Source organism: Anomaloglossus baeobatrachus, chromosome 6 (assembly GCF_048569485.1).
Source record: "Anomaloglossus baeobatrachus isolate aAnoBae1 chromosome 6, aAnoBae1.hap1, whole genome shotgun sequence".
NCBI lineage: Eukaryota > Metazoa > Chordata > Amphibia > Anura > Aromobatidae > Anomaloglossus > Anomaloglossus baeobatrachus.
Genome location: NC_134358.1, coordinates 490,517,038 through 490,542,912, shown reverse-complemented (window position 1 = coordinate 490,542,912; position 25,875 = coordinate 490,517,038). Strand labels below are relative to the sequence as shown.

The window sequence follows — 25,875 nt, the reverse complement described above, 5'->3', positions numbered from 1 at the left end:
TAAGATGCGCCAGAGTTATTGAAAGGTGGGCACTTTGTAGCATCTTTCTACTGCTGTGCGCCGCCGTAAGAAACCACCTCCAGCCACAGACCGGAGAACATTGCTCTTGAAATTTAAGCCAGTTTTGTTTTATTTTTATTCTTATGCCTCTTTCGCCACTTTTCAAAAAAGTTGTTAGAGCTCAACAGGAACGGCATAAAATCATTAAAGGAAACAAAACATGTGATCAGATCAATGCTAGCTCAAAATTGTCCATGTTCAAGCAAAAATCCTCCAGACTAATGCTGATGCACGGATCCATGTGGCTGGCATCCACAGACTGCAAGCAGGAACGAGGTGCATAACTGGCACCAGTATATGGAAAAAAACTTCTTCATTTCAGTAGTTAAAATATGAGATAAAACGCAGGAACTGACGCATTTTGGACGTGAATCCTTAATCGAGGACTAAGGTCTCACGACTATGTATGACTAAGGACTCACATCCGAAATGCGCCAGCTTCCTGCGTTTTCTCTCAGGTTTTAAATATTGAAATACAGAAGAGTCTTTTATATATATATACTTGTGCTGGATTTGTACCTCTTTGGTACCTGTAAAAACATAAAAGAGCCTTTTTTTGTGCAATTATGTGCTGTGCAAAAACTTTGCAATATTTCAAACAGTTTAAGCTAGAAATCTGGCAAAAGCGGCTTAAATGAAATGAAATGTGGCCATTGTTTAAAATATAAAATGCATTTGCTTCAATCTTGAGTCCAGGGTTTCAGGCTTGTTAATCTGCATGACAAGGAAACAAGGACTGTATAGGATAAACTTACTGGAGGTTCCCCGACCACAGGGACAAGTAACTACACTTTAAAGAGGACGTGTCACTAAGGCTGCTTTCACACTACGTATGTTTAACATGTCATGAACTTTTTTTAACGCAAAAACGGATCCAGTGCAAATGCGGTTTCATTTCACTGCATTTGCAATGGACTCGCGTTCACCTGCGTTTGCGTGCGTTAGTGAGGATCCAGCGAATTGCAGTTTTTTAAAATTTTTCAAAAACGCTACTTGTAGTGTTTTTGAGATGTATCCAAATACTGTTTATCACTGGATCCTGACTATACTGCACGCAAACGCATGTGAACGCTGGCATGCTGATAGACAGGATCCTGCTTGCTCTACTGAGCATGCCCAAAAACCAGCCTGGCGTGATCAGTCTCTCTCTCCCCCTCCCCGCCAGACAGCGGCGGACGCTCGTAACCAAGGTAAATATTGGGTAACCAAGCAAAGCGTTTCGCTTAGTTACCCGATGTTTACCTTGGTTACGTGTGCAGGGAGCAGGCAGCCCGGCTCCTAGCAACTGCGGACGCTCTTAACCAAGGTAAATATCAGGTATCCAAGCAAAGCACTTCACTTAGTTACCCGATGTTTACCTTGGTTACCAGCGTCCGCAGCTGTCAGATGCCGTCTCCCAGTGTATCACGTTCAGTTCCCCTCACTCCCGATCACATGACTTCAATGCCCGCCCATAAACTTCAAGTGACAGGATCCTGCAAAATAACACTTGCGTTTTTCTTTGTAAAAACAGGATCCACTTTTACAGCAAAAAAACGTTCATGATGCATGTTAAAAAAACGTAGTGTGAAAGCAGCCTAAGTCAAAAAGATACAGGTAAAATATATCTTTGTACCGTGTTAGCCAGTAGAGATAAAAAAAAAAAAAAAAAAAGTTTGTAAGTCAAAAAGACCAGTTTTTCTTTCATTTTCACTGCTCCCCTGAGTTTTCCAGCTCTTGTTTTTTTTGTTGTTTTATTATTATTGATTTTCTTTAAACCGGCCACACAGGTCAAGGTATACAGCATTGTTTATAATAAGTTTTAGGCTATATGCAATGCTGCGTTTTCTGCTGCGTTTTTGGCTGCAGTTTTGTTGTCAGAACTTTCTGACATTTGACTTCCCAGCAAAGTCTATGAGAAGTCAGATTTGCTGTGCGCACGTTGCAGGTTATTGGTCAGCGTTTTGTCAAACGTTTGTGACAAAAAAAATGCAGCATGTTCATTCTTCCTGTGTTTTTGTCAACATTTTTCACAAAAACGCAGCAAAAACGCACCTACAATTACAAGCATTTTTTGTGACTTTTCCAGGCTCTCTGACAAGGTGCAGTTTTGGCTGCAGTTTGTAAACACAAAAAGATGCAGCGTGCGCATGTAGCCTTAATTCTTACCGACTCTACAAGGGGGTGTGGCTTGCGGGATTCCCTGTGGGCGTGTCTCTGGGCCACGCTGTATTATTACCCAGTGAACCTCATCCCTTTTGTAAAGACTATAAAACTTTGTGCAAAATGAAATGGCCCAAATCTCTGAACTGTAAAGGTGATTTGAAAGAGAAAAAAAAAATACTCTGTAGAAAAAGGAAAAACAAAAAAAATAAACAGCAAAAGAGGCCACTTTAGACCAAGTGACAGGTCCCCTTTAAGAGTCACATGAACATCATAACTTTAAGGTATAAGATGCTATGGAGCAGCCACTGACAGACCACAATGACTTCATATAGATTTTTTTTTTTTACAATTCAATGTGTAAACATACAAACAATCAGACAAACTAATAAAACAACTCAATCTGGAAGTTGGTGGCACTGCATGTAATAGCGCACCACCCATGAGCGCTCGGTGCGGTGCAAGATCAGGAGACAAGTGTGCATTAATTATTCAGAAATGATTGCCCAGTAGCAGATATTCACTTTAAAGTGAATTCTAAGCGCATTGAGAAGTATCTGGACAGAAAAAAACGCGTTTGGCTCCTCCATTCAGGACAAACTACAGCAGGGGACAGATCAGGGAGCGGAAATAGGACTTATCCCCTTTAAGAGTCATTGCTGGCCTCACTCACCTCCACTCAGCAACTTCATTACCAGCCACAGCTCATCCTTCACCACGAATGAGGTATAGTAAGACACGATGTTGGGGTGGTGGCACTGACTCATTGCCTGGATTTCTTTCTGAAAAGTTAAAAAAACAAACAAAAAAAAAAAAACAACTGATATTCGGTTACTAAATAAGAAATGTAAATTATTCCATTGTACTAAAATAAAAACATGTTAATCTAAAGAGATTTCCATTACTAATATAACTATTTGTCCTAACTCTTTCTAACTAACACTTTTTTAATATACTTCTGTTACCTACCCTGCTCCTGTAAGCTGATCTCACTGTGGCTCCTATATTCCTATGTTGATATTCTGGCTTTAATCCTTCTGGTCTGGAGATCGGAATCGGACAAACCTTGCAGGACATGTCACTGGTGGGGGTGGGGCTCCCTGTCTGTGTGTGACAGCAGTCTGGACGCGAATGCCCAGATCACAAAGGAGATGCTCTCCTCTCAGCTGCTTTACAGTGTTGTGCTTTGATGTGACAAGTGCTGCGATTTGACGATCACAGGGTGAAATACTACTATCTAATGATCTGCATTTCAAACCACTTGTCACATGAAAGAACCGCACTGTAAAGCAGCTGAGAGGAGAGTGAGGTATGATCTGGGCCTGCATGTCCAGACTCGCTCCCCACCAGTGACTGCCCCGCTCACTTTGTCCGATTCCGATCTCCAGACAGGAAGGATCAAAGCAAGAACATCAACATAGGAATATAGGAGCCGCAGAGAGCTCAGCTTACAGGAGCAGGGTAGGTAGCAGAAGTATATTATGAAAGTGTTAGTTGGGAATAGTTAGGACAAATGAAAGGGGGTCAATTAGTAGAAGAAAACCTCTGAGAAGCCATGTTGAACCTTACTGAATGAGCAAAACGATAAAATCCAACTTGTATGACAAACGATAAATGAGATTGCAGACATTGATCATAAGAGATAGCAGTTGTTATAACAATATTGTGTAGTAACAAGACCAAGTCCATGTCTGGCAGGGGGTGAGGTCGCATGGCCCCTTTTAATAAAAAGCAAAATTAAGCTAAAAGTTAAAGTTATTGTACACAGCAATCAGGAATGATGGAAAATGATGACAATAGTTTCAATGGTCTCACGCTTACCAAACATCCCAGGAGTGAGAAGCTTCTGAGGCTGATGTACATTTAATTGTATTATTAGTTGGTGCTATAGTCGTTAAGCAATAAAGCCCCTCAATAATGTAAAGTAGATTTCCAGGTATACAGGGAAGGCAAAGACCATAAATGTTCCCAGGTAGGAAAAATCATGATAAATAAATAACGCTGATGGGAATAATGATCACGAGTGACAAATGTACCCAGCTGTAAAATCCAGGGCTGTGGAGTCGGTAAGCCAAACCTTCGACTCCGACTCCGACTCCTCAAATTCTCTTGCACCGACTCCGACTCCGGCTCCGGCTCCGGCTCCGACTCCGGCTCCTACATATATTGCTTATAGTTAGGTGAAAAATGTATTGTAGTACATGAATATGTGTATGTGAACATTAGACATTTAATAATTTTTATGATACAATAATCAAGATATTTGGATAGAACATAAAATATATTTATTGGATACAACTTTAGAACACAAAAAACTGTAATAAATTGTAAATATGTAATACACTATGTAATATACAGTAGATTACATATATATCTTGTGTGTGTATATACACTGTGTATATATATATAATATTACATATTTACAATTTATTAGTTTTTTGTGTTCTAAAGTTGTATCCAATAAATATTTTATGTTCTATCCAAATATCTTGATTATTGTATCATAAAAACAATTAAATGTCTGATGTTCACATTATACTACAATAAATTTTTCACTTAAATATAAGCATTATACTAAATGTTATTATTTAGTAAAATATTCAGCACATTCTGCATTGCACTCCTGTCCCCAATTTATTATATATTTTAGGAGTCGGAGTCGGTGCATTTTATACCGACTCCAACTCCGACTCCGACTCCACCAAAATGAGCTCCGACTCCGACTCAGACTCCACGATTCCGACTCCACAGCCCTGGTAAAATCCATCAAATTCTATTCCGAATAGTGACTATTCCATAAGATTAGCATTATTCTACAAGTGGAAGATCTGGTTTTATGGCGATGTGACACTGCGGTCTCATCTCTTGCTCTAGGATCAGCCGGCAGTCACATTAGAAGTCTTACTTCTGTCCCCGAGGAGCTGGCTTCCAGCAGATAGCTTTCAAAGATACAGAAAACTTTAGATTGTCAAGAAATCTGGTATCAAGTTACTTTCTCAGGTCTATAGTTAAAGCTCAAGTTATAGGTCTGTGCAGAAAGCATGAACTCCTTAAAGGGAACCTGTCAGCAGAAATTTCGCCCAAAACCTAAAAGATTCCCCCTCTGCAGCTCCTGGGCTGCATTCTAGAAAGGTTCCTGTTGTTATTGTGCCCCATGTGAGACCAAAATAAACACTTTATAAAGTCTTACCTTTTTGTATGGCAATCTTTTTTTATAGTCACGGGGGCGGGCTTTCTGGTGTCCATTATTCTCCCTCCTGGTCCTTTATGCTGTCCCCCATCGCTCATTTCCATAGCTGATGACGCCGCCCAGTGCTCCAGCGGTCCCCGCGCATGCCCAGTGCCAGTCTCACGGGACTGAGCACAGTGTGACCGCTGGTGACATGTGCGCAGGCAAGAGATTATGGGCGGCGCTGTGATTGTCATCAGCAAGTACCCGCCCATAATCTCGTGCCCGTGCTTTCCCCTCTGCCTCCACCGATTGCCATACGAAAAGGTTAAGACTTTATAAAGTCTTTATTTTGGTCTCACAGGGGGCACAATAACAACAGGAACCTTTCTAGAATGCAGCCCAGGAGCTGCAGAGGGGGAATCTTTTAGGTTTTGGGCGAAATTTCTGCTGACAGGTTCCCTTTAAAGGTGTTATCCATTAATAACTCTTGTAACAGATTTCATAAAAAATGGGACCCATGGACTGACTTTATTAACAATACATAAAATTTTAAACCTAATCTAGTTCTAGTATAAACGTAATACATGATACTTATTCAATTAGTTTAATAAGAAAATTGTTTGTCTACATCTATCTCCTGACATATTATTTGAATATCATACTTTGTAAATACTTAATCTGACTGTATGTCATAGTTTTTACCAGTGTTATTTGTTTTTTATTTCTCTTTTTGTATATGTCTATATTATTTGTTTGATATAGCAAGAAGTAATGCTATACAGCACATTCTGTTTTATTGTTTTTGTTAGAACTGTTTTATGTATGAACTTTGAAAACCTAATAAAAATTATGGAATCATAAAAGGTGTTATCCGGCTTATTTTGCCTTTCTTTTGTAATTTCACTATGGGGCTACACTAGAGGAAAAACGGGTTTAAAAACCGCGCTAGGAAACCACGAGCAAGGATGTAAATGAATATTTTTCTTTTATTTAGATAATTCCAACGCGTTTCGGAGACCCATCTGTCTCCTTCCTCAGGGATTCTTTTTCCCTGAGGAAGGAGACAGATGGGTCTCCGAAACGCGTTGGAATTATCTAAATAAAAGAAAAATATTCATTTACATCCTTGCTCGTGGTTTCCTAGCGCGGTTTTTAAACCCGTTTTTCCTCCAGTCTACACTTTGATATCCTTTGCTCAGACACGGGGCCGCTGCTGAACCACTAAAGCACTCATCCACGTTCTCTAAGGGGTTGTGACTGGCACAACCCAGCCAGGTGAGTGTGTTTTAACCCTTTTTCCCTCTGCCCTGTAAATCGGGTAAGACCCTATTGCGCCTTTTCTCTCCTACTACAGCTTCTCTTATGGGGCTACACTGTGACAGGTGAGTAGATAGTAACTACCAACCGGCCCTGCTGTCCGCCCCTCTCCCCAGACTCAGAGTGGTCATGTGACCGCTCCTGCCGGGATTTTGCTGCTTCCTGTGATGTCATGTCAACAGGGGCAGGAGCTTACGCTCACCTTGTAGACAGGCATCACAGGAGACAACACTGTACGTGCCTGCTGGGCATGTACAGTGCGCCGGAGTCCCCGCACCCCTTCCCCCACACCCTCCCACGCCACTGCTGTGGGGCCCATGAGCTGAGGGGAGGGTACTGGCGGCGGCTGCCCACAGTGTTAGTGCCAGAACCGGGCCCCCTGCTCAGGATCGCACGTTCAAATGTATCAGCATCAAAGATGACAATATATTTCAAAGCACTGATGAGGGGGGCGCTGCACTGCTTCTCATCATTGCCCCGCAGAGCAGACAGTGCGCGAACAAGGAGCAGCAGCGGGGACCGAGGAGAGGTATGTATTTATTCCCTACACAGTGGGCGTGTATAATGCTATGGGATGGGGGGGTGCAGAGCACTGTGTGGGGGGTGCAAAGCCCTGTGGGGGAGGGGGTGCAGAGCCCCATGGGGGAGGGGGGTGCAGAGCCCCGTGGGGGAGGGGGGGTGCAGAGCCCCGTGGGGGAGGGGGGGTGCAGAGCCCCGTGGGGGAGGGGGGGTGCAGAGCCCCGTGGGGGAGGGGGGGGGTGCAGAGCCCCGAGGGGGATGGGGTGCAAAGCCCCGTGGGTGGGTGCAAAGCCCCGTGGGGGAGGGGGGGTGCAGAGCCCCGTGGGGGAGGGGGGGTGCAGAGCCCTATGTGGGGCAGTTTCTTCCAATTCTATAGTGATGAGAGATCAGTGCTGGGCAGAATACTGACATCCAAAGTGTGTGCAGGGGGCGGGGCTGGACAGTGAGGCCGGGCGGTGCCAGCTCTGACTCTGAGGTTTGGCATAGGAAGTTATGTTTGGTTGAGCTGCAGGTAAATAAAGCGTCTGCAGAGAATAAAGGGATAATTCAAGAGGAACAAAAGTTTGAAAACAAAAAAAATGTAGGAGTGATTTATATGACAATACAGCACAGATTAGCTTAAAAAAATGTTTGAGTTTATGTCGGACAACTCTAATATAGTGTAACATTGAGTTCAAACGTTCAACATGGAGTAACGAGGCTATGTGACACGCATTGTAGATAATGTGTAATGAGATTCTGCAAAGCACCTTACACATTACACGGTCCTAAGCGGCACTTACACTGCACGATTATGAAGAATGAGAGTTCCTAGAAAGACTTATTTCATAATAATCGTGCAGAATATAAATGCCCCAAATCATCCGTTGAACTATCTGGTTTCCCAAAAGATCATCACTCTTGGCAGCTCATTGTCCTGGTTAAACAGGACTTGTGCTGCCGAAAATATTAGCAGTCTATGAGCATGAAGCGATCCATTACAGATCACTCAGTGCGGTCTCCCTGTGTACACAAGCTAGGAAATGTCTGCCATCCAGCACACAGGTCGCTGATGGACAGTTGTTTAGTGACACCAGTCGTCAACGGTAAAGGGACCTTAACCAGCGAAAACTCACTAAGCCACATAGGCGTCTGCTTTCTGTCCAACGTGTGGCCCATTATATGTTTAATCCATCTTCAGCATCAGAAACAGATTACAGGTCTGGCCTGTGTCTCTCCTGTCTAACCACACACACACACACACACACACACACACACACACACACACACACCAAGAAGGCCTGCGGAGACACCATCACATGTTTCTCAACGCTGGCAGGATACTAGGCAGGTCTTTCACCGGGAAGGAACAACCACGGGAAGGGCAGTCTCCGGTCAAGGAGACCACCTATGCCAAACATGGTATCCATCCACAGACAGCCGTTTCAGGGTATTTGCCCCTCATCAGTGTGGAGTAGGAATCTGGCTAGTGGGAGCATTGCCTAGTAAAAGACTATGTGAGCAAGGATGGTTGACCTTAGGGAGATCAACATCCACCACTGCGGAGACACCATCACGTGTTTCTCAACGTAGTGATTCTAGAGCAATGCCCCCTGGGAAATATTCAAAGCAAGGGACCTTAACCAGCGAAAAATCACTAAGCCACATAGGCGTCTGCTTTCTGTCTAACGTGTGGCCCATTACATGTTTAATCCATCTTCAGCATCAGAGACAGATTACAGGTCTGGCCTGTGTCTCTCCTGTCTAACCACACACACACACACACACACACACTACAGAACAGGGTGCCCTTAGTTTAGGGACATTGGACAATGAGACATTTGACAATGGCAGGCACAACGCATGCTGGGAAGTGAGGGAAATGAAGAGGCGGGCTTTTAGTTTAGGGGCAGACAAGCCAATGGACAATGGCAATGCATGCTAGGAAAAGAAGGAAAGAAATTTCCAGCACCTATAGTACTGGCAGAATGTTGATTATACAGAAAAAGCCCATATAAAAAAGAGGATAGCAGGTTATCAGTGTATGAGAAATCCTGGATAACTACAACAATGTATAACAATTACTTAAATGTGAAATCCTCAAACTGAATGTTTTATTGGTTTACAAATTGTGTATGACCTGTCATTAATAATAGTAATATCTGACATTCTTCTGTCTATTCTACTGTAATGTTGTAATTAAGTATGTCATGTCTACGCTCTGCTGCTGTGATACTACAATTTACTTTGGGATCAATAAAGTGTATTGTATCGTAACTACTGGTATGTTCAATAAAAGCAATTTTGAAGGGAATCTGTCAACAGGTTTTTGCTCCATCATCCGAGAGCAGCATGATGTAGGCAAAGAAATCCTGAATCCAGTGATGTATCACTTAGATTACTGGGTGCAGCTGTTCTAACACAATCAGAATTTTTAGATTTAGCTATGTAGCAGAGCTGATGGAGATACACACACACACACACACACACACACACACACACACGAGTCTCAATAGAGATTGTACATTGATAGTGAGTTGTCAACCACAGGAGAGGGTGCGGCAGACTGCCCTGCATGTGACATTATAGTCGGAGCAATGATAAGTTCTGCTGCTTCAACAAACATAGCAAATAAACAAGAAATTGGACCTTGACAAAACAGAAATCTGTGAATTCTGTGTGTTAATCCTTGCAGCATGCGGTCTTCAGCTTACATAGGAAAAACCTGCTGACAGATTGCCTTTAAAAAGGGAACCTGTCAGCAGATTTGGGGCCTATAAGCTGTGGCCACCATCAGTGGGCTTATATACAGTATTCTAACATGCTGTATATGAGAGCCAAGGCCGCTGTGTAGAACGTAAAAATCACTTTACAATACTCCCCTAAAACTGTCGCTACGGTTGAGCTGGGCCATATGGGCGTATCCGTTCTCCAATGCCGGCACCTCCTCTTTCGGCCATTGTCGTCCTCCTTCTGAAGCCTGTGCGCATGACACGTCCTACGTCATACACACTCGCAGGTGCACTACAGTACTTTGATCTGCCCTGTTCAGGGTAGATCAAAGTGTGCCTGCGCAGGACCTCAATGCCGGTGAGTGTGGTTGAAGTAGGATGCGTCATGCACACTGGCTTCAGAAGAAAAATGACAAAGATGGCCGAAAGAGGAGGCGCCGCACCCGGAGAACGAAGACGCCCATATGACCCAACTCCTCTGCAGCGACTGTTTAGGTAGGTATTATAAAGTGATTTTTACGTTCTACACAGCGGCCTGGGCTCTTATATACAGCATGTTAGAATGCTGTATATAAGAGCCCACCACTGGTGGTGGCCACAGCTTATAGGCCCCAAATCTGCTGACAGGTTCCCTTTAAGGCAACTTAATGAGAAATCCATAATGCCCGGATGTTCAAGTAGTGATTACTAATCATTTAGTGGTGAGCACGATAAAGACCCTACCTCTGCCTAGAAAGTACTGTATTTCTAAGTCCTGATATGTTCTGTAATACGTCACCCCTAAACGGACTCTCTCAGACCATAAAGTAAAGTGCGAATAAAAACGCACCTTCCCCGGTCCAGTGCCAGCTCTGCACCTCTGGGCCGGTTTTTTTTTTACCGTAACAGAAACGTCACATGGACAGCACACATCACTGCTGCAGTCAATCACTGAGCTCAGCGGCTCGTGCAAGGCTCAGTGATTGGTTGCAGTGCTGACAAAATGACATTACCGCTGCTGTCAAGACACAGAGCCGATGCAGAGGCAGAGAGAAGGCGCTGGAGACTGGGAGGATGAATGCCTGATCTCTGTTATTTAACCAGTATAAAAACTTTAGCGGACCACTTATCTTAAAGTGGAAAACCCCCTTAGGGCAAGTTCACACAGTGCGTTTTTCGCGGCATTTTTGCGCGTTTTTTCGGGTGCGTTTTTGGCCTCAAAACTGCATGACTTTGCTTCCCCAGCAAAGTCTATGAGTTTTCATTTTTGCTGTCCGCACACAACTTTTTTTTTAAGCTGCGTTTTTGAGCTTATAAAAAAAAAAAAAAAAAAAAAATGGACATGTCAATTCTTTCCTGTGTTTTTCTGCGTTTTCCCCCCATGCAATGCATTGGAAAAACGCAGCAAAACGCAAAGATCAAAAACGCACCAAATTGCGGGAAAAACGCATGTGTTTTTTGCCGCGGGTGCATTTGTGCGTTTTTAGCGTCCAAAAACGCAGCGTCAAAAAACCGCAGTGTGTGCACATAGCCTTAATCTTAGAACTGAATGTCTGGATGGCTTGAAGGTCGCACAGGTCAACATTTCAAAGAAAAGTAATACAGGAAGACATAGCTTGTGACTTGTATAGGCCCCTTTACACACTGCAACATCCCTAGCGATATCGCTGTAACGTCACCGGTTTTCTGACGTAATAGTGACCTCCCCAGCGACATTGCAGTGTGTGACACGCATCAGTGACCTGGCCCCCGCTGTAAGGTCGCTGATCGCTACAAGTCGTTCAGGACCATTCTTTGGTCCTTTGTTTCCCGTTGCGCAGCATGCATCGGTGTGTTTGACACCGTTACAACATCGTTAGCGACCCAGCCCATAGGTGTGCTACTGTTCCCTTTCCAGCGAGGTCGTTTTGCAGGTCTGTATCGCTGCTGCGTCGTTGGTCAGATCTGCCTGTTTGACAGCTCACCAGCGACTGTTAGACACTTTCCAGCGATCCCGGCCAGGTCGAGATCGCTGGGGGGGATCGCTAGAAAGTCTGTGTGTAAAGGGGCCTTATAACAAAGGCTCAGAGGGACTATTAGGGCATTAGACTAGAATGCAAATTGTGATCTGTAAATCCCCACAAAGATTTGATCTGTAGGATGATACCAATGATCTGCCCAGGACGGTATCACAGTGCCAGGCTTATTTCCATCATTCCATCATCTACCCAGTGTGGACAGCCTCCGTCTTCTCCGCACTGTTGGGCGGTTCCCCTGTTATAGAGCTGACCTAGGAGAGGACCAACAATTTGCCTATTCCGATGCTTTTCCCAACAGTGATGCCAAGAGCATTTTGTGTACATTTGTGCTAACAAAAGAAAGTCTTTTTAATGAAAAAACTTAAAAGTGCAAGCATTGTCCAGTATCGGTGGGTTCGGACGACAGTCAAATGTGTATGAGGGCCTCCCAACTATCCACGAGAGATGAAGTTGGACGAGACAAGGATCCTAAATGTCAGATTTCAGACCGCAGATCCTTTGGTTCTCAGTGAGATCAGACACCACAAGAGCAGACTGGCAGCAGCGGTCTGATAGAGGGCACAGGAGCACTCAGCACATACGGAGGAGTCGGCAGCATCATGGTTCATTGTATACAGGGCTAAGTCATGTCAATATTTCTCTAATCTTCTACTCCTTATCTCAGTAATGAATTAGAGGGCTAGCTCAGTGTTTCTTCCTCACGTCTCCCTGCAGCTTGTGGTTTCAGGTCAGACATCTTGCAAAGTCTTGGTGATTCTTCTATTCAGATCTCCATTTTGTGTCCTCAATTACAGCAGGCCCTTACATAGAAGAACCTTCTTCATTAACTGAAACCGACACCTGTGAGTTCTACTTATTCTATGTTGTTGCTGCAGCTCCTTCAGCATTCTGTCAGCACTATAGGTGCTGGGAATGATCTCTCACATCCTTAGGATGCATTGCTCCTGCCATTGTCTATTGGCTGGCAAAATTTGAACTCAAGGGAACCTGTCAACAGATTTGACAACTGTAAGCTGCGGCCAGCACCACCGAGCTCCTATATATAGCATTCCAGAATAGTGTATATAAAAGAGCCCAGGCCGCGCAGTATAATGTAAAAAACATTTTTAGAATACTCACCTAGGGGTGGTCTGGTCTGATGGGTGTCACTGCTCTCGGGTCTGGCGCCTCCTCTCTGCTGCAATCTCCATCCTCCTTCTTCCCAGCCCAGTGTGGATGGTGCGTGTACGTCATCCTCACAAGCCGACATTAAGGTCCTGCGCAGGCGCACTTTGATCTGCCTTCAGCAGGGCACATCAAAGTACTGTAATGCGCAGGCGCGAGGAAAATTTAAAGAACGCTTGCACATGTGCACTACAATACTCTGATTTGCCCTCAGCAGGGCAAATCAAAGTGCACCCTGCGCAGGAACTCAATGTCTGCCTGTGTGGAGGACGTACACGCATCATCCAAACTGGGCTGGGAAAGAGGACGGAGATTGCAGCAGAGAGGAGGCGCCGGACCAGAGAGCAGTGACACCACTCGGACCGGACCACCCCTAGGCAAGTATTATAAAAGTGTTTTTTACATTATACTGCGCGGCCTGGGCTCTTATATACAGTATTCTGGAATGCTGTATATAGGAGCTCAGTGGTGGTGGCCCCAGCTTATAGTACCTGGTGACAGGTTCCCTTTAAAAGCCTTGGTCTTTAGAATTGGGTCTTTTCAGCACCACCACTATTACTGGGCGACAGGCATAAGAATGTACACAATGATCACGTTCTGGGAGGAGAATGATCCCTATAGTGTGAAGAATCAGGACAGGAGACTATAAATCCTCCTGACTGACCGCTCCGTCATACGGCAGCACTTTAGCTAATTAGAACTACAAATCATTGGTCTATTAAAAGTTAAAGATGGTGGAGAAATAATACAAATTGCTTATGTCATTGTGACAATGGGATGCCTTGTATTAGCTACGGAAAAAGAAGTAAAGGTAATCTCACAGTGTATGGAGCACGCGCTTCTCCCGGTAATGTACAGGTTATTTTTGGGACATAAAATAAGTGCAGGGATACTGTCATCGCTCCGTACCCCTCGGTACAGGGATTCATTCTCTATCTCTGTACGGCATTGATGAGCATTGCAGATTAATGCCTGGCATCTGCAGCGCTTGTACAGATCAAACTGCTCATCGCAGGAATTTTCCTAAAATAGGCAGCTAGTTATCACCTGAGAATAGGACGCGTGCTGCGAAAAACATCCACTCCAAGGTTTATCAACACTTACGATGGCACGAGATTTAATCCTATAGACAAATGGCCAATTACGGTAATGTCAGTGCTGCAGAGCCGGCCAAAAACGCAGGATGAGATGGAGCAGCATGCTGCAATATTTTCATTAGTAAGAGGATTGGCAGAAATGCTACCTTCACATGTCATATGGGCATTCTGCTCGTTTGTTACTCTGTAGGGAGAGACAAACTTAATAAAGTGATCTGTTACCCATCAGAGGCAGAGGGGCCCCATTAATATCATGAGGTCCATAAGGCTATGTGCGCACGGTGCATTTTTGTGGTGACCACAAAAGATGCAAGTTTTTTGGCCCCCCAAAAAAATGCATCCACGGCAAAAACGCTACATCTGAAGCTCACAGCGAGCACCATAGAACATGACTGCCCGCGGTGAGCTCCACGCAGCAACTGAAGTGAGCAGCGCGATCAGCGGTGACGTCACTCAGGCGATTTGGGAGTCACAGATGGAGGAATCCAGCTGTGGTGGCGGCTAACCTAAGTGAGGTCACCGCTGATCGCACGGCTCACTTCAGTCGCTGCGTGGCGCTCACAGAGGGCAGACATGTTTTATGGCGTTTGCTGTGAGCTTCAGATGTAGCAGTGGAAGCCCCGTGGAACCTCATTTGGATTACATCGGACCTGCAGGGGTGTTTTGGGGGTTAATAAAGTGATGAAAGAGGGTGCTTTTTTGTCTTTGATTTTAAATAAAGGATTCTCAGACGCCTGCCATCACTACTCCACGACTGGCTGCCATTAACTCCCTCATTACCTCAACTGCGACCACACCAGGGCAATTGGGAAAAGCTGGGTAAAGTGCAGAGACTGTCACATCTAATGGCCTTAGGCCTTGTTTGCATGCTTCGTTTTTTTCCTTGTTTTTCGGGTGCAGTTTTGGCCCCAAAACTGCATGCATTTCCTTCCCCAGCAAAGTCAATAAGATTTCCTTTTCCTGTGCGCACGTTGCAGTTTTTTAGGCTGCATCTTTGTGATGACCACAAAGATGCAGCATGCCAATTCTTTTTGCCACTGCATTTCGGAGGACTGGTAGATCATGACTGCCCACTGTGAGCTCCATGCAGCGCCTGAAGTGAGCCATGCGATCAATGGGATGTCACTCAGGTTAGTCACGGCTGGAGTCCTCCACCTGTGACAGTAAATCACCGCTGATCGCGCTGCTCACTTCAGTTGCTGCGTGGAGCTCACAGCAGGCAGTCATGTTCTATGGTGCAAACTGTGAGCTTGAGAGGTAGCATTTTTGCTGTGGGTGCATTTTTTTGGGGCCAGAAACGTGCATCTTTGTGGTCACCACACAGATGCAATGTGCGCACACACCCTTATGTTTCAAAAAAAATAAACACTTTTTTTGGAGCGCCATTTCAGCTGGAATGGATTGCGGATGTCACATTTGAAGTGCCCAATTTGGCAAACCAACAGAAACTTCCCCACACGGGACCCCGTGCTGGAAACTACACCTCTCAAAGAATTCATCTAGGGGTGTAGTGAACATTTGTAACCCTTAAGTGACTCACGGAATTGTATAAAATTGATCCGAGAAAATAAAAATTAAGATTTTTTTTCCCCACTAAAATGTTGTTGTGGCCTCAAAATTTTAAATTTTCAAAAAATGGTAAGAAAATTGAGCATGCAATTTGTTACACAATTTCTCCTGAGTACGTCAATACCCCATATGTGGTCAAAAACTAATTTTGAGACACAGTACCAAGTGAAGGCACACCATACTAAAGTGCAGATTTAGTTTGAATGGTTTAGGGTGCCATGTCACATAGGTATAGCCCCTGACATGCCAGAAAAGCAGACCCCCATAAGTGACCCCATTTTACAAAGTACACCCATGAATGAATTCATCTAGGGGAAGCAGTAATCATATTGACAGCACAGGTGTGCCACAGAATTTTATACCTTTGGATGGTGAAGAAAGAATAATTACATTTTTTCACTAAAATGTTGTTTTAGCTCCAAGTTTTTAATTTTTATAACGGCTAATAGGGAAAAAAAATGACCACCAGTTTGTTGTTTAATTTTTTCTGCGTGTGCCAATACCCTCCATGTAATCAGGAACCCACTTTTGGAGGTCCAGTGCAAAGCTGAAAAGGAAGGAGAGTCATATTGGATTTCAGAATTTGCAGGAAAGGTTCAGGTGCCATGTCACATTGGCAGAGCTCCTGAGGTGCCAGGAGTAGAACCCCCACAAGTGACCCAATTTTACAAACTATACCTTCCAATGAATTCAACTAGGGGTGTAGTGAGCATACTGAGACCACAGGTGAGTCATACAATTTATATTACTCTGTGGTGAAGAAAAAATAATTCCATTTGTATCACTAAAATACTGTTTTAGCTGCAGATTTTTTATTTTCACAAGGGGAAACGGCTCAATAATTTGATACATAATTTCTGCTGAACATGGCAATACCCCATATAAGGCTGTACAGTACGATTTGGCCACACCGTAGAGCTCGGAAAGGAAGGAGCGCCATTTGACTTTTGAGGCGCATATTCTTCTAGAAGAGTTTGCGGACTCCATTTGCAGAGCCCCTGATATGCCTAAACAGTGCAAACCCCCACTGTGTTAGCTCTGCTCCACTGCGTTAGCTCTGCTCCACTGCGTTATCTCTGCTCCACTGCGTTATCTCTGATCTCATTGTAGTGTTGTGCCACACCATGAGCAAAAATCACAAGGCCTCCATTGCGTATGTGAAGGCAGAGCAAAGTACTGTAATGCGCAAGCGCAGGGAAAGGTCACGGACCGCCCACACATGTGCACTACAATACTTTATCAGCGCTGAGCAGGGCAGAGAGAAGTGTGTGCACAGGAGTGCAATAGCAGAGACTGTGTGGATGACGTGGGACATGTCATGAACATGAACCTGGGAAGGAGGACGGCGAAGGAAGGAAGAAGAGGTGCCGGACCGAGACTAGCGACACCCACTGAACCCAACTGCCCTACAAGGGAGTATAATAAAAGCTGTTTTTTTAGGTTATACAGAGTGGCCTGGGCACTAATATATAGTATTCTAGAATGCTGTATACATGGGCTTACAGGGTGGTGGCCCCAGCTTATAGGGGGAAATCCTGGTGACAGGTTCCCTTTAATAATGCCATTTTTAGTGTACATTATAGTGAGTGTCGGGTCATACTCGCTTTTTAAAAAAAAGTTGGCGGACCAGGTATAAAAACATTAAAAAGAAGCTTTTTTGTTGTGCAACTTGTGAATTGCATACAATTTTCCAGTATAAAATGATTGCTGAATCAGCCCCAATATTTCTAGTCTAAATATTTTATGGCTCAATTGAAGTTTGGACAAGGGTTAATGTAACCATATTTCCAGGACTTTGTTGGATGGAATAGCACCGTCACAGCGTTATTCCTTTATACCTTTCTAAGGATATCAACACATTCTGGCTAAATGAAGGCAAAAAGAACATTATTGTCAGACAACGGAGCCCTATGGAAATGTCCAGTGTATATGTCAGAAGCTTTCCTTATCTACAACCTAAAAAATAACAGTGACATGATCAAGGTGTTAATGACAATCAAAATATTTATTAGTCACTACACAAAAAAAAAAAAAAAGCTGGTAGTGTGGGCAGATGCAATCCAAAAAACTTCTCCATAAGGTCTGTAGGCAGTCAAAAAAATAAACACAGCCAGACATTTCTCATATGCATTAATCTGCAGCGTTGGTGGCTGCTTTTTACGGAAGGAAGTGACAGGTGCTGTTTAAATATTAATCATCTCAGCGCAGGTCTGGATCACATATCATAATTACAGGTTTTTACATTAACAAGTCGTTGCTTAAAGTGTACCTCCAGTGCTTCACCGAAAACCTCTCAGGATGTGCTGCTCAGTGTGCAACTCCAAGCTACTAATTCTAGAATTAACAAATGAATAATGGTTTGGTAACTCCATTTACTTCTGTGCCACACACTCCATTTATTTCAGTATGGGGCAGAGAAGGAGACTTTAGTCCCTGCTGTCCTCCCTTAACCTCCCTGCTGTCCTTCCCCTTCTGTCCTTCCCCCTCCCCTGCTGTCCTTCCCCCTCCCTGCTGTCCTTCCCCTTCCCCCTCCCTGCTGTCCTTCCCCCTTCCCCCTCCCTGCTGTCCTTCCCCTTCCCCCTCCCTGCTGTCCTTCCCCCTTCCCCCTCCCTGCTGTCCTTCCCCCTTCCCCCTCCCCCCTCCCTGCTGTCCTTCCCCCTTCCCCCTCCCTGCTGTCCTTCCCCCTTCCTGCTGTCCTTCCCCCTTCCTGCTGTCCTTTCCCATTCCCCCTCCCGGCTGTCCTTCCCCATTCCGGCTGTCCTTCCCCCTTCCCCCTCCCGGCTGTCCTTCCCCCTTCCGGCTGTCCTTCCCCCTTCCCCCTCCCGGCTGTCCTTCCCCCTTCCCCCTCCCGACTGTCCTTCCCCCTTCCCCCTCCCGACTGTCCTTCCCCCTTCCCCCTCCCGGCTGTCCTTCCCCCTTCCCCCTCCCGGCTGTCCTTCCCCCTTCCCCCTCCCGGCTGTCCTTCCCCCTTCCCCCTCCCGGCTGTCCTTCCCCCTCCCTGCTGTCCTTCCCCCTTCCCCCTCCCGGCTGTCCTTCCCCCTCCCTGCTGTCCTTCCCCCTTCCCCCTCCCTGCTGTCCTTCCCCCTTCCCCCTCCCTGCTGTCCTTCCCCCTTCCCCCTCCCTGCTGTCCTTCCCCCTTCCCCCTCCCTGCTGTCCTTCCCCCTTCCTGCTGTCCTTCCCCATTCCCCCTCCCGGCTGTCCTTCCCCATTCCCCCTCCCGGCTGTCCTTCCCCATTCCCCCTCCCGGCTGTCCTTCCCCATTCCCCCTCCCGGCTGTCCTTCCCCCTCCCGGCTGTCCTTCCCCCTTCCCCCTCCCTGCTGTCCTTCCCCCTTTCCCCTCCCTGCTGTCCTTCCCCCTTCCTGCTGTCCTTCCCCCTTCCCCCTCCCTGCTGTCCTTCCCCCTTCCCCCTCCCTGCTGTCCTTCCCCCTTCCCCCTCCCTGCTGTCCTTCCCCCTTCCCCCCTCCCTGCTGTCCTTCCCCCTTCCCCCCTCCCTGCTGTCCTTCCCCATTCCCCCCTCCCTGCTGTCCTTCCCCATTCCCCCCTCCCTGCTGTCCTTCCCCATTCCCCCCTCCCTGCTGTCCTTCCCCATTCCCCCCTCCCTGCTGTCCTTCCCCATTCCCCCCTCCCTGCTGTCCTTCCCCATTCCCCCTCCCTGCTGTCCTTCCCCATTCCCCCTCCCTGCTGTCCTTCCCCATTCCCCCTCCCTTCTGTCCTTCCCCATTCCCCCTCCCTTCTGTCCTTCCCCATTCCCCATCCCTGCTGTCCTTCCCCCTTCCCCGCTGGTGTTAACTGCACTAGGAGAGACACTAAAATGAGAGATAAAAAAGGAAACAAACAGCCAGCAAAGCAGCAGAGGGATTCAGGAATCTCAGAGCCAAGTAGGCCTCCATGTTCTAGAAAGGCAGAGTCTGATCCCTTTGTGGTGGCCAGAAGTTAGTGTCACACGAGCATATCTTGCCCACATTACAGCCTCAGGCGCCTGTCAGAATTGGAAAGATGGCATCACAGATTCATATCAAGCTGTTAGATTCTGTGATCGAGCCCACAGTAAAGAATATTAGGAGGCTGTAACAGAGGCACAGAAATGCCCTCAAAGAAAACTGGTTGTTAAGATATTATTTGTTTAGTTGTGCATTAAATGTTAGTCCCATGCCCCGTGTCTTATACTCACCCTCCACTGTCTTCATCTGTTTCCAGAGTTGCTATAGTCGGTCACCGGTGATTTGTGACGTTCCGGCAGCTCCAGTGTTTCATTGAGCACGCTGGAGGTCAAAACTCAATACAACTCTTAGAGAGTCTTGTTCTGGCTCTCAGAGATACACTGAGTAGTGATGAATGAGCCTTTCCATACTTCAATGCTCGGTACTCGTAACGAGTAGTTTTTTGCTCGGACGGGCTGGACTTGATAATGTATAATGGACGTCAATGGGGAACTCAAACATTTTTACAGATTTCTCGTAAAAAGCTCAAGGTCCCCACTGAGTTCCATTATATTTGGGTACTCGAGTTGTACCCATCATATCAACCAACTCCTTGTTAGGAGCACAGAGCCCCTGAGCTTGGTGAAGCTCGCTCATCAATAGCATTGAGCACTTGTGACAAAACGTTTGACTACCGGCCAGTCTGACGCTACAGTCACAAGATGGCGTCGCCGGACCGGAGTAAGGCCGAAAAAAGTATGAAAATGCAGCAGGGCGAGTATAAGACCAGGGGGCCGGGGATTTAGATTTAAAACACCATTACAGTAGTGCAATTAAAAAAAAAAAAAAAAAATACGCTGGATTGGTGCTGCCATCATTTATACTCATTCACCCCATATACAGTTTAGCTGTGCTGGTGAGATTTTCCTGATGTTTTCTTATTTGTATTTTACAACACAAGCGGCGAATCATTAAGGTGCGCATGGCAGAAATCTGTCACACACCTTAACAAGTCACAATATTCTTGTGCAACTCAGCAGTTGAGGTAAAATATTGTAATTTTTGGTATTTACACAACAATCCTGGCAGCTGTACCAGTACGGATGGGGAGTGGGCACGCTGGGGAGTGGGCACGCTGGGGAGTGGGCACGCTGGGGAGTGGGCACGCTGGGGTTTGATCCACCTAACAAATTCATAAGTTATACCACTAGAGTGGCATAGCTTACATCGCAAAATTACACCAGGCCCTGGCTAGTGTACATTTCTTGCGACGGCTAATGCTGGGTACCAGACAGTCTTACTTCATTAAGGGGAACCGGTCATCAGATTTGGGGCCTATAAGCTGCGGCCACCACCACAGGGCTCTTATATACAGCATTCTAACATGCTGTATATAAGAGCCCAGGCCGCTGTGTAGAACATAAAAATCACTTTATAATACTTACCTAAATGGTTGCTGCGGTGGAGTTGGGTCATATGGGCGTCTCCGTTCTCCGGTGCCGGCGCCTCCACTTTCGGCCATCTTTGTCGTCCTTCTTCTGAAGCCGGGGTGCATGACGCGTCCTACATCATCCACACTCGCCGGCATTGAGGTCCTGCGCAGATACACTTTGATCTCAGGGCAAATCAAAGTATTGTAGTGCGCCTGCGTGGGACTGGCAAGTGTGTATGATGTAAGACGCGTCATGCACCCCGGCTTCAGGAGGAGGACGAAGATGACTGAAAAAGGAGGCGCCGCACCGGAGAACAGAGATGCCCATATGACCCAACTACACCGCAGCAACCGTTTAGGTAAGTAATATAAAGTGATTTTTATGTTGTACACAGCGGCCTGGGCTCTTATATACGGCATGTTAGAATACTGTATATAAGAGCCCACTGGTGGTGGCCGCAGCTTATAGACCCCAAATCTGCTGACCGGTTCCCTTTAAGTGGCATACACTTACACCAGTCTTAATGAATCGAATGAATGAATGAATGAATGAATGATGAATGAATCCAATGGTCCAATGTGTTACAACACAATAAACTGATCTTATTGTTGATACTTATCATTCAGGAGAAGTAGAAAACAAAATTCTAAGGCATTCGATATACGAGTAGCTGCTGATAAGTCTTTGGCTTTGTGATCTTTTTTTGTTTCTATGGTAATGAATGTTACATCACATGAAAGCCTTTGGTGTCTAATATATGTTTTCAAATTATCGTGTTTGTTTCTTATGGCAACAGTGTTGTACGCACATAGGAAAACAAAATGGTGGAGTCTAATGGGATATTCACAGCTACTGAGAGCAGAGGAGGGATAAAATTCTTGCTTCTGCAAGGAAAGTCCGCAAAGGATATTCATGGTGATATGTCGCAGATATTGGGGGATCAATGCCCTTCATATTCCAAAGATAAGAACTGGGTGGCTAAATTTAAAACGGGCCACTTCAGCACCAATGATGAGGAACGTCCTGGACGACCAAGAGTGGTTGTTGTTCCGGAGATTGCCGATGCTGTGCACAACCTCATACTGGAGAATCAATGAATTTCAGCTAAAGCAATAGCAGATCTAATGGGGAATTCCCGTGAACCTGTTTGTGACATTATCCATGAACATTTGGACATGAAGAAGCTATCTGCAAAGTGGGTTCCCAAATGTTTGACAACAGATCAGATCAGAGAAGCATGCGAGTGACTTCCTGGTCCATTTGTCAGCATTTCCGGACTGATAAGAACTTCCTGGATCGACTGGTCACTATGGATGAGACCTGGATTTATTTTTATGACCCTGAAAACAAGGAGCAGTCAAAAGAGTGGAGGCACAGTGGTTCTCCTCGTTCAAAAAAAGGAGGGCGTGCTGCTAGTGGACTACCTTCAAAAGGGTTCCACCATCAATGCAAGCTATTACATTGAACTTCTGGACCAATTGAAGGCAGCTCTGAAGGCCAAAAGGTGCAGCAAGCTGTCCAAAGGAATCATGTTCCTGCAAGACAACGCCTCCGCTCAGACTGCACAAACGACCATGGCAAAACTGGCAGAGCTGGGCTTCCGGCTGGTTGACCACCCACCCACCTTATTCACCAGATCTAGCTCCCTCTGACTATCATCTGTTTCCAAACCTCGATAAACACCTCAAGGACACCAAATTTCACACCATTTCTGATGCCATGGTTGTGACGGATGCCTGGTTTGAGGCACAACTGAAATCCTTTTTGCTAGGCTGAGGCTACTTTCACACATCAGTTTTTTGGCATCAGGCACAATCCGGCGTGTGCCTGATGCAACAGATCCGGCGCAGAATATGCAAAAACGGATGCGTCGGATCCTTTTTTTTTTGACAGATCTGGTATACCGGACAGTCAAAAAACGGATCCGGCGCATCCGTTTCGTCCGTTTTTGGTTTGTTTTTTTTTTGCTGGATTAGTTTTTTTTCAATAAATTGGAGCATGCTCAGTTTAAAAAAACGGATCCGGCTGCCGCATCTGTTTGCCGCAATCATGCCGTATCGTGTCGGAGACAAAAAAACGTTACAAGAGATGCTCCATCTGGCCGCCGCATTAGCCAATTACGACGGATCTGGCAAAAGCCGGATGCAACGCAAGGCCATCAGGCACAATTCGGCGCTAATACAAATCAATGGGGATAAAACGGATCCGGCGCCGGATCCGTTTTTTTCCGTATTGTGCCTGATAGAAAAAAACTGATGTGTGAAAGTAGCCTTACAGAACTTGGAATACTGATGTAAGAAGTGTGTTGATATCAGTGGAGACAATATGGAATAAATGTAAAGTTTCATCATCCTATCTCATTTCTTTCTGGGTAAAGCCAAAAACTTATCAGCAGTCCCTCATACTTTGGAACACTGTGAATACAGTCATCAAGAAGTGGCTTAAATTTGGCACAACAGTGACATTAACTAGAAGTGGATGTCCCTTAAAAATTGATGAAAAGACAAAAGAAAATTGGCCCATGAGGCTGCCAAGAGGCCTAGAATAACAGTAAAGGAGCTGCACGAATTTCTAGCAGATACTGGTGGTGTACTGCATGTGACAACAATCTCCTGTATTCTTCATATCTGGGTTAGGGTTGCAAGGAGGAATCATTTTCTTACAAAGAAAAACAACCAAGCCAAACGGTTTCATCAAAACTTAAATCGAGTCTGCCAAAAGTAAGTGGCACAACATGCTATGGTATATTTGGCTCAAAGCGAACACTGCACATCACTAAAAGAACACCTTACCCTTTTTCATACCTACAATGAAGCATGGTGGAGGCAACAATATACCTGGGGCTGTTTTATTGTACCTGGACCTGGGGCTTTAGTCAAGGTGGAGGGAATTATGAATAGCTCCAAATATCAGACAGTGAACTACACAAGAACTACATAGTGAAAACACAATTCACTGAAGTTCAAAAGAATCATATTTTGGAATATTGTTCCCTATGAACATAACAGTTAACCTACCAGGTAAAGACAACCTGTCGGGATGATTTCACTAATAAAACTAATGGTATGATACTATAGGTAGTAGTAAAAAAAAAAAAAAAAAATCTGCCTTGTAGTAATCCGTTGATGTGCCAGGGCTGAGAAATCGAGTTTTAAAAAACTATAAATTAGCCTGGAAATTCATTGGGGAACCTATGCTTCCGAATGGCTGGTGCTCCTGGTCCTATGTATAACATATACATTGCCATTCTGTATTGTGTGCCCAGCCATACATTTTTATTTCCAACGGTGATCATACAAAAGCAAAAAAGAGTGAAACATCATAAGCTTTTCTTCCTCAGTGACGGCTCTACAAAGCCATAAAGGGAGCAGTAGAGTAAATCTGCCGCGGTCTAACCTGTGCATGTGCCGGATCTTGAGGCCGTGAGGAGGTTAATCACAAAGCCACAGAAGGCACACAATGAAAACGAAAAATCAGCTGTTTGATGTGCAGTAGTAAACAGCGAGTGCCAGGCGGGAATCACAAGGCCCATGAATAATAAACAGCATCACATTCCATCCGCTTCAATCCATTTGATGTAGACGGCATGCGGGACGGTGAGGGCTCGGAGACTATGAAACAAAAGCTCTGCCAACTCCCCTCCCTGGCAAGCCTGACACAGGAAGCTCTACAGCCGCTGTACAAAGAAGCCAATTAATCTGGTGGTGGAAAACCAATCTCAGCTTACAAAATCTGTAAGAATCACAGTTCAGACATGGATATTCCTGGGCCAGGTCACACGCACTAACCACCGCACTATGGTGACCCACATGACTAAAAGAGGCAAAAAACAGTTATACCAGGCTACAAATGTGTCACAGACCTCGGTCAGACTAGTCAGATCATTATTAGAGATCAGCACAGCACTCTATGCCATTCTTTATGGTTCAAAATTTTACGTCCTCTAGAATGGTTCTTGCCATTACCACCTATGTATTCTGATCCCACTCGTGTCAACGTAGTAAGACTAAAATTCTCCTCTGGTGGCTATTCTTGCTGCATTGACATAATTACATCAAGTTCATCTCTTCTGCGTGGTGCCATTACGGTGTTCATCTCTTCTGCGTGGTGCCATTACGGTGTTCATCTCTTCTGCACGGTGCCATTACGGTGTTCATCGCCTCTACACGGTGCTATTAGTGTGTTCATTTCTGCCCTAGAGAGACATCTGTCTTCATGCAAATGTATCTAGTTGGATTCTGGCCGGCAGTTTGCATATTACATAGTCGTGGCCACGTGACCGCAGTTCCCAGCTCTGAAAGTGGTGAATTCTCACAGTGTGCGCTATGTGAGAATTTACAAATCTGCAGTCATATAGAGTGCCTGCACACTTATGGATTTACACCGTGCAACCCCTCTAAGATTGACTGGGATGGCCATTCCAGAACATTGTAATGGTTCCTCTGCATGAATGCCTGAGTAGATTTGGAGCGGTGTTTTGGATCATTGTCTTGCTGAAATATCCATCCCCTGCGTAACTTCAACTTCATCACTGATTCTTGCACATTATTGTCAAGAATCTGCGGATACTGAGTTGAATCCATGCGACCCTCAACTTTAACAAGATTCCCGGTGCCGGCATTGGCCACACAGCCCCAAAGCATGATGGAACCTCCACCAAATTTTACTGTGGGTAGCAAGTGCTTTTCTTGGAATGTCGTGTTTTTTTGCCTCCATGCATAACGCCTTTTTGTATGACCAAACAACTCAATCTTTGTTTCATCAGTCCACAGG

The 25,875-nt window shown here is 45.4% G+C and overlaps 1 protein-coding gene across 1 annotated transcript in view; it reads right to left on the bottom strand.

Annotated features, from left to right (window-relative positions):
* Positions 1–25,875, bottom strand: part of OXSR1 (oxidative stress responsive kinase 1) — a 158,639-nt gene that overhangs the window by 67,582 nt on the left and 65,182 nt on the right. The window contains exon 3 of the mRNA XM_075315401.1: positions 2,876–2,984. Coding sequence (XP_075171516.1) covers positions 2,876–2,984 — 109 coding nt within the window. The remainder of the gene's footprint in view (positions 1–2,875; positions 2,985–25,875) is intronic.